The 11,424-nt window shown below is 36.3% G+C and overlaps 1 protein-coding gene across 1 annotated transcript in view; it reads left to right on the plus strand.

Annotated features, from left to right (window-relative positions):
• Window positions 1-1,173, plus strand: part of LOC125206557 (putative receptor-like protein kinase At3g47110) — a 1,426-nt gene extending 253 nt beyond the window's left edge. Inside the window, exons 2-3 of the mRNA XM_048105803.1 lie at window positions 174-705; window positions 806-1,173. Of these exons, the coding sequence (XP_047961760.1) occupies window positions 174-705; window positions 806-1,173 (900 nt within the window). The remainder of the gene's footprint in view (window positions 1-173; window positions 706-805) is intronic.
• The last annotated feature ends 10,251 nt before the right edge of the window (window positions 1,174-11,424 follow it).

Below are 11,424 nucleotides of genomic sequence, written 5' to 3' on the forward strand. Positions count from 1 at the left end.
AAGATTATATTATACCAATCATAGGAGATTTGAATCATGTAATTAATGATAATTAGGTTTTCCTTGTATAGTTTTTCCTAAGCCTATATAATAATGTCTAATGTACAAAGTCATATATCAATGAAATATAGAATTTCCTTTACCGATATTTATCAAGAAGAATTTCTTACAAGGAACTTGAACAAGGAACAAGTTCATTTAGTGAAACCAACTTGCTTGGAGGAGGTGGTTTTGGTTCTGTATTCGAAGCAACACTTTTTGATGGGTTAAAAGTTGCAGTAAAAGTATTCCACTTGGAACTGCAAGGAGCATCAAGGAGCTTTGAAGTGGAAACTGCTATATTAAGAAACATTCGACATAGAAACTTGGTTCGAGTTATTGGATGTTGTTGTAATATGGAGTTTAAAGCATTGATTCTGGCATACATGCCAAATAGGAGCTTGGATAAATGGTTACATTCCGATAATTGTGGTTTGGATCTTATTCAGAGACTTAAAATAGCAGTAGATGTTGCGGCCGCCTTGGAATATCTTCACCATGGTCTTACATCCCTAGTTGTTCATTGTGATATAAAGCCAAGTAATGTGTTGCTTGATCAAGACATGGTAGCTCATCTTGCTGATTTTGGAATTTCAAAGCTTTTTGATGGAGGGGAAACAACTATTCAAACACAAACAATGACAACTGTTGGCTACGCAGCACCAGGTAATGCATGCATTATGCTTACCCTTTCAACTTAAATTTGGTCATATATAAATGTTTTACCTAATCCTAACAAAATGTTGAATGTGTGTGATACTGTTAGAGTTTGGAATGGATGGCAAAGTGTCAATAAAAGGGGATGTATACAGTTTTGGGATATTGCTGCTAGAGATGTTCACTGGAAAGAAGCCAACGGATGATATGTTCGGTGAAGAAATGAGTTTAAAAGAGTGGGTAAGTGAAGCATTGGAGCAAAATATAGCAACTGAAATCATGTCGTCCGCTCTGTTATCAATGGAAGATCAACATCACTCTGCAAAGGAGCAATGTTTGTTGTCAATATTTCAATTGGCAATGAAATGTTTAGCCGTTTCAGCAGATGAAAGAGTCAACATGACTGAAGCAGCAACTACTTTACACAATATCTATGAAACAATTGTAGCAGGTACAAAAAGTCACAATCTTCATTAGTATTCACAATAATGGGGTTTGATTCTTGTATATACTATAGCTTATCCTTTGTGGAATCTTCATTAGTATTCACAATAATGAGTTGAAAGATGTATTGATTGATATATTTGTTGAGTATGATAACTATTAATCCCCTACTAAAAATATGTATAATGTGTGTGGAACTTGACTTAGAATATACTCATATCCATAGACTTCTATATTTGCAATATCAACTATATATTCAAATCACAAGAAATTGATAAGAAATTGATGGATATATATTGGACTTAATTAAACTGCAACCGATTTACACAAGATCTATGCAACAATTTTACCTGAGTACATAAAAATGTTTTCCACGGCATACTATTCATGCTAGTATTTGCAGTAATGGGGTTTGATTCTTTGTATCCATATTTCAAAATTTGTATGCAAACTTTGTTGCACATTAGCTACAGAAATCAACATACTACCTTCGTCCCACAAAAATAGGAACTTTTGAAATGACACCGGTTTAAATGTAAAATTTGAAAAGTAAGAGAAACATAGAGAGAAAAGTGTGTTAGTGGAAAATGGGTTCCCTCCTAATTAGAGAGAATGAAGGGATGAAATTTCCTTAAATAGAAAAGTTTTTATTTTTAAGGGACGGACAAAAAAGGAAAGTGTTTTTATTTTTAGAGGACGGACGGAGTAGTATGCAATAGTTTGTTGCTTTTATTACTCCCTTCGTTCAACAATAGTATTGAGTCTCGTTTAGACCATTTCGTTCTGTCCGACAATAAGAGACTTATTTTATTTCTACTATAATGAAAAGTAGTCTCTAGTTTTCACTAATTTATTTCACACAAATTTCATCATAAAATAGGATATAAAAGTGTGACTCACATTCCATATTTACAATTTACATTTCTTAAAACACCTATTAGAAAGAAATGAGATTTCTAATCGTGGATGTAGCGAGTAATATTTACTTCATTCGTCACTAAAAAACATTCCACTATTGTCAATTTGATCTGTCCCTTATAATCAGTAAACTCTCCATTTTGGTAAGTTTTTCTTTCTAATTAGGTGTTCCATATTTCTTACTACCAATACATTATACCGTTTTCTTTTTCTCTCACTCTCCTACTTAACAAACTTTTGCTTTAAAACTTGTGTTATTTCCAAATTTTCTATTTATGACACCAAAAAGTATATTTTCACATAAAAGAATCACGGTTAACCAATTTGCAAGTTGTTGATTCAATTCTTAACATATTGAAAGCTCTCCTTTTATTTTATTTATTTTTTGTTTTAAATATTTCTCGTTCTCGTAGTTGTTTTCTGAGTTCTCCTGTTGTTGTGGACTGATCAAATCGGAATGTTGACATACTTGGATTTGACATGGTTTTAGAGGGTGGTTTTGTATGAATTTGATCATATTTTGTCTATTATTGGGCATGTTTATATCCACTTCTCTATTATGTTGGTATGTTGACCATTTTGTTAAGAATGTGTAGAAAAAGGTACAAAATATGTGGATGTGCAGCAGCCTTGGTTTGAGACAATATTAACTGGAGATTTTGAAGTCCAATCAGCCCCTAATGCTTATAAATCTCTTCTTCTTCGAAAGAGCTTCGCGTTGGTATCTCGCACGCCTCAATCGGAGTTCGGTAGAAGAAGTTATGGCCGTTATAAGAACACTGCGCGTTCCAGAAAATTTCACGCGGCCGGGTGAACTAACCACCCGGCCGGGTACTGTGTTTCTGCGCGAAAAGAGTCAGAAATTGGTCGAAAATGACCACCCGGCTGGGTACACTATTTTGGCGTATTTTTATGCCAAAAATGCGATTTTTGACGGGGGATTAAAAAGGAAGAACGCCTGGGGTTCACATATTCTACACCTCCATCACTCACACACACCTCCAAGAACACATTGAGAGAGAGAATTGAAGATTGAGGACTCTTGTAACATCTCGATTTCCCGAACCCTAATTTTAGAGCCCTAGAATTTATTTTGATGACGTGGAGACGTGAATTAATTTATGAATGCATTTATTGCATGGGATGCTATGGCCGAGTCGAGTCTAGGGTTTGCGTTGAAAGTTTGAAAAGTCAAACTTGTTTATTATATAATGTGGCATGTGATTTATTAATTTATGAGATGAATTAATTGTTTAAGGGTGAGTGAGGATATTAGAGAAAATTTCCATAAATACTTGCCACCCAATTCTTGAGAATGTCGACCCCCTTGATTTTGGAGAAGGAATTCTATTTTCCGGATTTAATTTAATTCCTGGGATATTTATCCAAATTAAATCCAAGACCCAATTATTCCTTATTTTAGAGAGAGAAAAATCGCCCCCTTTGTTTCCTTGGTGATTTTCGAAAATCACCTATTGTGGGAAGGAAAGAATTATTTTATTTTAGTTAATCCCTTATTTGATTTCCTTCCATACCTAAAATTTAAATATTCTACCAAATCTTTCCATACCTCAAGAGATCTTGCCTTGTCCTATATTAGTTATTATTAAATATCCATGCCTTATTTAAAAGGCATAGGGAACGCCTATTTCAATCCCAAGTTGGGAGAATCCTTATTTTTATTTTGCTCCGTGATATTTTATTCTACTCCGTAAAATATACGAAAATAAAATCTTGGCTAGTTGGGAGCCATATGTTTCGAAAATTTAATGCTTGATACCCTAGTCTATTTTTGTTAATTCTTCTTCCCTACTTCACAATATTTATTTATTTAATTGTGGAGAATAGAATCTTACCAAATATTCTAAAGATCTTTTTGAGCTCTATAAATAAGAGAAACCCCTAAACCTAGCCCCCATAATTTTTGCCCCTCACCATACTTAGAGAGAGAAAAATCGCCCCCTTTGTTTCCTTGGTGATTTTCGAAAATCACCTATTGTGGGAAGGAAAGAATTATTTTATTTTAGTTAATCCCTTATTTGATTTCCTTCCATACCTAAAATTTAAATATTCTACCAAATCTTTCCATACCTCAAGAGATCTTGCCTTGTCCTATATTAGTTATTATTAAATATCCATGCCTTATTTAAAAGGCATAGGGAACGCCTATTTCAATCCCAAGTTGGGAGAATCCTTATTTTTATTTTGCTCCGTGATATTTTATTCTACTCCGTAAAATATACGAAAATAAAATCTTGGCTAGTTGGGAGCCATATGTTTCGAAAATTTAATGCTTGATACCCTAGTCTATTTTTGTTAATTCTTCTTCCCTACTTCACAATATTTATTTATTTAATTGTGGAGAATAGAATCTTACCAAATATTCTAAAGATCTTTTTGAGCTCTATAAATAAGAGAAACCCCTAAACCTAGCCCCCATAATTTTTGCCCCCCACCCATACTACACGCCCCCTCCCTCTTTTCCTTCTCTCTCAATTTTCTTCTACTTTACTCCATTAATCCTCCATCCTTTGTGAAGAAATAGAGTTTGAACCTCAAGAATCTTGAAGAACCAAGTCTTTACATCGTTTCTACCGTTCGTTTTTCTTAAAAAGGTATTCTTATATTAATCTTCTTCTCCTTCTCGATTCCCCTTCTTTCTAACCGATTACTCGGTATTCTTGAACCCTCATGCATCTTGTTTGAGTGAAAGTGGGATAAAAAGGGATATGGGAATATGTATACATGTGTGTGTGGCGTGTGTGAGTGTGTCGTGTGTTTGTGTGGTGTGTGTTTGATGGTTAAATACTCTTGTGTAACTTGTGTTAATGTTAGATCTAGATTTAAGATGCGAATGGAATTTATATGATGATCATGACTTAAGTTTGATTAGTGATAATAAGATGAATCGATGGGAAAAGGGAAAGTGTAGAGACATGCATGAATTAAGAGTTTGTCTTAAATCTGATTTGTGATATGTGCCTATGTGATTAAAAAGGTGAAACCTCAGTTGCGAAGCCGGATAACAAAGGAAAGAACATACTTGAAACCTAAGCAGTCGAGGTGGGCTTTATTCTTAAACTCTCTTTTATGTGCAAATTTATGAATGTGGAGAAATAAGGGTGGTTTAACTGTTATGCCATGCCTATGTCTGTTTTGTTGTGATATTGTGCGCCTGATGCCCAGTTTGAGAGTTCGCTCCATTGGGCAATAGGGCTATGAATATGTTAAACGAATTCGGTTCTGAGTACGGGCCGCAAACCCTACCAGGCTGTGTACACGAGGGGATCGGGAGCCGTCCTTGCTAGTCGGCCGGTCTCGTGGGTGAAAAGTGTGGCCACACTTTCGTCGCACCATGGAATGATTGTGATTATTGAATTGTTGAGGAAAAATGGGGAGTTATTTTGACTGGCCGGTCTATGGAAAATATATTTTATGATACTCGTGATATTCTCTTATAACTGCTTAAAACTCGAGTTCACATGGTAAGGGTGGCATAATTTATAAAATGTTTTGGCAATGAGCTCACTGAGTATTTCAAAATACTCAGCCTTGCATGTGTTTTTCCTATGTGCAGGTTGAACGATGACGAGCGGTGGCGGGTGTTGAGCATGATAATTAATTAAGATGGTTGTTATGAACTTCAAGCGTAGTTGTGTCTTCATACATAGCTATTCTTTCTCTTGGTCGCTTTCCGCTGAGTTTTTGATACACTTATGTTTATTTGGAATATTTTGCACTCTCCTTTCGGTTTAGAGGCCTTAGACTATCTTGTGGTTTTTGTCTTGGAAACTATGTCATACTCTTGAGATTTTGATCGTCATTTATTATACCCTTCTTTTCTTATTCAAGTTTCTAGGCGAAGTTGTTGTTTTAAATACTCTGATAGTTCTTTCTAATCTTTGGGTCAACCCTCTTTAATTGAAACCCTAGCCTTCGTTTATTTCTTCGAGTCCGTTTGGTAGCAGTCGCCGCATTTATTGTACCCTAGGAAGGCGGGCTGTTACAACTCTAGATCGGAAGATTGAAGACTTCATCCCTAGATTCATTCAACAGGAGTTCTTAGTATCCATCTCTTATGTCTTTCATTGAATTCTTTGTTTCAACCATGGTTTTTGTGAAGAACATGAGTAGCTAAACACCTTTTTGTAGAATTCTTGGTGATGATGCATTGATTTCATAGTTTTTATACAATTAATTTTGTTCTTACCTTGCTCTTGTACTTATTTGATTATTCTTGGGTTTATTCCTTTCAATTGCTTAATCACCACTTGATTGTGTAGGATTAATTAGATTACTCGGGATATGAAATAATTAATCTGGAAATAAGAATAATTTACACCTTAATGCAATAAAACTCGGGAGAGTTGAGGTTTTGAGTGAGGTCTTTGACCTAATCGAGCTTTTGGGAGTTAGGGGTTTTAGGATTAGAATGGGACTTCAATCCTAGCACCTAATCTGCAGATTTCTCACCTCGGGAGGGGGTTGAATCTATAATTGTGGTTGACTTAGTAACTCTAGAGACACCAAAAGGTAAGACAATTTGATTGGATAAGAGCTTAGAATTGTGCATCGGATCCTTGAGTTCTACAATTTTCTCCATATTATCTTTTCACTCCGTGTTTACTTGTTTTTATTTGTTTATTTTCTTATTATATGCTTTTCGTAGTGTTAGAAAAAAAACTAACATTTCCCGATTCTCTAGATAGTAGTCAATATTTGTTCGTGGTATTTAAGTTGATACAAATTTGTCTCTGTGGGATACGATACACTTGCTTGCTAATTGCTACACTAGCCTCGTACACTTGCGGGTATAACTTGTGTTAAAATAAGTCGAGTCAAGTTTTTGGCGCCGTTGCCGGGGACAATTTTGTGTCAATATAGCTTAATATCGTGATAATAATTGAGATTACTAGTCTAGATTTTATTTGCTTTATTTTTTTTATTTTTATTTTTATTTTTGTGTTGTCTCTTTGAGTTCTAATTGGTGTTATGTCCATGTTTGCGAGGTACACACCTAGAGGCCGACCCCCAGATAAGATGAATCTATTAAAGGAGCACTTGGCTCGAACTCTCGAACTCATGGGCCAACACAGTGGGATGCAAGCTACTGAACCTGAAGATGTTTATGAAGATGTGAATTATATGCATCTAAATGATCGAGGTTGGAGCTACAGTGATTACCACCCTAGTCAAGGGGGTTACAATTTCTACACAGAAGGCCACTCCCCTTCCATCTTCTTGGACGAGCCATTAGATGGAAATATGAAGCCAACCCTAGAAGAGGCTCTCGCCACCTTTATGGAGCAAACTGAAGCATGTATGCGAAAACCTAAAGCATATAAGGATCCATCGCCCCAACTATTCAGAAGTGAACCAATAATGGAACCTCAAGGGAAGGTTGAGTATGTTAATTATATTCAGCAAGTGGACCAAGACAACGCTATTGACGGATACTACCTCAATCAAACGGGTAGTGATGATTATAGTCTAACCAAGTCCACTCATAATTCATCATTTGGATATTCCGACCATGCTCAGCAACCCTCACATGATTTCATTGATGAGCCTAAGAAGAATTCTTCGGAGGAGTTGTTGATTGCCTTCATGGAAAAAACTGAAGCTTACAAAGAGAGCTCAACCCAGAGGTTAGATAGGCTAGAGAAAACCATGGAGGAGTTGAGCTCACACATGAAGAATATGACCACTCATATCAGTCAAATTGCTCACGTTGTTACCATTCAACAACAACTAATTCAATTTTTGGAGGAGATGATTGTGCACCCGAAAGAGTGCAATGCCATTGGTCTGGATAGTGGTATCAGTAAAGAAATTCTATCTATACCCGAGAAGCAATCCAAAGTAAATCATAGCGAGGATGACAAAGGCGTGGTTGATGAAGAAAAGAAAGAAACCGAGGAAGAAGTGACTGCAAGATTGAAAAAGAAAAGGCCTCGAAAGAAGAATAAAGTGGTCAAAATGAGTGGAGTTCTACTTTTTCCATGCTCAATGGTGAGTCGGTGGATGAAGCAAATTGGTAGGCTTATTCATGCGATAGTGGAAAAGAGTAATGATGCGGATTCCATCATCCGGTTCAGAATTAATTGAGAGAGCTTGCAGACGTCGAGCCAACGACGATAACCAAAGGCACAATAGGGGAGGTAACCCCTAGTAGGTAACTTTTAGATTGTTTTCGTTTTAGTTTGTCTATTATATAAGTCTCCCTACTCCGCCAACTTTTCAAACTTATTCTTTTCATAGCCTTGAATAAGTTTGGGGGGGGGGGGTGATATGGTGGATAGTGAGCCTTATGAGGTACTTTACTGCTTTATTTTTGTTTCAGATTGATTAGTTGTCTTTTGTTGCTTTTATTTTTGTTTTAGGATAGATTTTTTTTGCTTTAGACCTCTGAGTTGTATTGGTTTTGGGTTGTTGTGGAATTGAATTTGAACTTTTTTGAATTTTGGTTTCTTTTAAGCTATCATGGTCTTTGACTTGAGAGTTTGAGTAATAGGTGCATAAGTAACGAATTGCTTGTTTGCCTTGATTCATGTTATTACCCGAGTGAGATTTGAGCCTTAATCTTTTCATGTGTGATGTATCATCAATCGTGCTATATGTTTCTAGAACTTGCTCATTGTCTTCTTAAGTCTACAAGTGATTTTAGAAAGAGGAGATGACGTTAGGCCATTTTTGTTAGCCATATCTTTATCCAAACACTAACCGTACTCATAACCTTTTGTTAGCCAATTTTGAGCCTGAAACCTTTATTTTTGACAAGCTAATCAATTGGGTTGGGAAGAGCTGGATTAATATAGTGAAAAAAATATATCTTTAAGATGTGGTGAAATTGTAAAAAGAAAAAAAAATGGAGGTATAAACTAGACGAAGTCTAGAGAGAGAAAAAAAAGACACAATTTTTGGAGGTATAAGCTAGACGAAGTCTAGAAGAGTTATTGGTTGGGTTTCTGAATAAGTGGGGACCGGATGGAAAGAAGAAGTTCGACAAAGTCTTACTTATCTGAGATTTATTTTGGGAAATGGTCTTTTGTTGGGAATTGTAATATGTGGGTACTTGTGATTTTTATACTTTTCAGCCACTTTAGCCTAAATATTCCCTACCGTCCAAAGAGCCACATTACAACCATAAGAAAAGACCTTTCGGATCCTTAATATATTGTCACAACGTAGTAGAGGAGAGATGAGACCTTGAGCAAGCCTATGGTAAGCTTTTCACTATTGTTTGATTCGAGAATATTACTTCTATACACATACACTTTCGAGAGTGAGATACGCATACACATATCTTGAGAGAAGCATGAATCAAAGGTGATATACGAGTTAGTAGTAAAAGTGCACTCGACGGCTTGACTTGATAAAATTTGTATTTTGATATGCTCTTTTTATTCCATACTCTTTGAAAAAATGATGATGTCTAAACCCCTTTAAATCCAAGTCTTTTTTTAGTTCTTTTTCTCCATTGCTCGAGGACTAGCAATTATTTAAGTTTAGGGGAGTTGACATACTTGGATTTGACATGGTTTTAGAGGGTGGTTTTGAATGAATTTGATCATATTTTGTCTATTATTGGGCATGTTTATATCCACTTCTCTATTATGTTGGTATGTTGACCATTTTGCTAAGAATGTGTAGAAAAAGGTAGAAAATATGTGGATGTGCAGCAGCCTTAGTTTGAGACAATATTAACTGGAGATTTTGAAGTCCAATCAGCCCCTAATGCATATCAATCTCTTCTTCTTCGAAAGAGCTTCGCGTGGGTATCTCGCACGCCTCAATCGGAGTTCGGTAGAAGAAGTTATGGCCGTTATAAGAACACTGCACGTTCCAGAAAATTTCACGCGGCCGAGTGAATAAACCACCCGACCGGGCACTGTGTTTCTGCGCGAAAAGAGTCAGAAATTGGTCGAAAATGACCACCCGGCTGGGTGAATTTTACTCTTTATAATTCCACCCGGCCGGGTACGCTCTTTTGGCGTATTTTTATGCCTAAAACGCGATTTTTTACGAGGGATTAAAAAGGAAGAACGCAAGGGGTTCACATATTCTACACTTACCGCCTCCATTACTCACACACACCTCCAAGAACGCATTGAGAGAGAGAATTGAAGATTGAGGACTCTAGATCGGAAGATTGAAGACTTCATCCCTAGATTCATTCCAGAGGAGTTCTTAGTATCAATCTCTTATGTCTTTCATTGAATTCTTTGTTTCAAACATGGTTTTTGTGAAGAACATGAGTAGCTAAACACCTTTTTGTAGAATTCTTGGTGATGATGCATTGATTTCATAGTTTTTATCCAATTAATTTTGTTCTTACCTTGCTCTTGTAGTTATTTGATTATTCTTAGGTTTATTCCTTTCAATTGCTTGATCACCACTTGATTGTGTATGATTAATTAGATTAATCGGGAGATGAAATAATTAATCTGGAAATAAGAATAATTCACACCTTAATGCAATAAAACTCGGGAGAGTTGAGGTTTTGAGTGAGGTCTTTGACCTAATCGAGCTTTTGGGAGTTAGGGGTTTTAGGATTAGAAGGGGACTTCAATCCTAGCACCTAATCTGCAGATTTCTCACCTCGGGAGGGGGTTTAATCTATAATTGTGGTCGACTCAGTAATTCTAAAGACACCAAAAGGTAAGACAATTTGATTAGATAAGAGCTTGGAATTGTGCATCGGATCCTTGAGTTCTACAATTTTCTCCATATTATCTTTTCACTCCGTGTTCTCTAGATAGTAGTCAATATTTGTTCGTGGTAGTTAAGTTGATACAAATCTGTCTCTGTGGGATACGATACTCTTGCTTGCTAATTGCTACACTAGCCTCGTACACTTGCAGGTATCACTTGTGTCAAAATAAGTCGAGTCAAATGTCAAATTGATCATGCTGATCGACGGATGTCTTTACGTGCAGATGCATGTAAATGATCCAGTGAACATTTAAACTGATCTGCTTGACTTAATTCTAACTTATCTCATGCGCAAATGGATGGACTTAGGGCTTTCAAAACCTAAACCCACAATACTATCAACTAGTAAAGGAAAGTAAGGATCAATTCCACTAGTTGGGATCACCTACAACTTTTCCTACAAAACCCTCTATTCCACCCCTCACAAACATAAAATATGATGATGGGCCCATTACTTATGTTTGTGGGGGGTGGAGTAGGGATTGTTGTAGAAAAAGTTGTAGGTGATCACCATTGCAATTCCACAGACATGATGTGTTCTTCATTTGTTGAGGACAAAATGGTAATGGCTGCTACCACACTTTACAAGGTGGGTTAAGTTAAACTACTTAGTTGAACGAACTGGGAAACTAAACTAACTAAACTGATCAG

The sequence above is a fragment of the Salvia hispanica genome, chromosome 2 (assembly GCF_023119035.1).
Source record: "Salvia hispanica cultivar TCC Black 2014 chromosome 2, UniMelb_Shisp_WGS_1.0, whole genome shotgun sequence".
NCBI lineage: Eukaryota > Viridiplantae > Streptophyta > Magnoliopsida > Lamiales > Lamiaceae > Salvia > Salvia hispanica.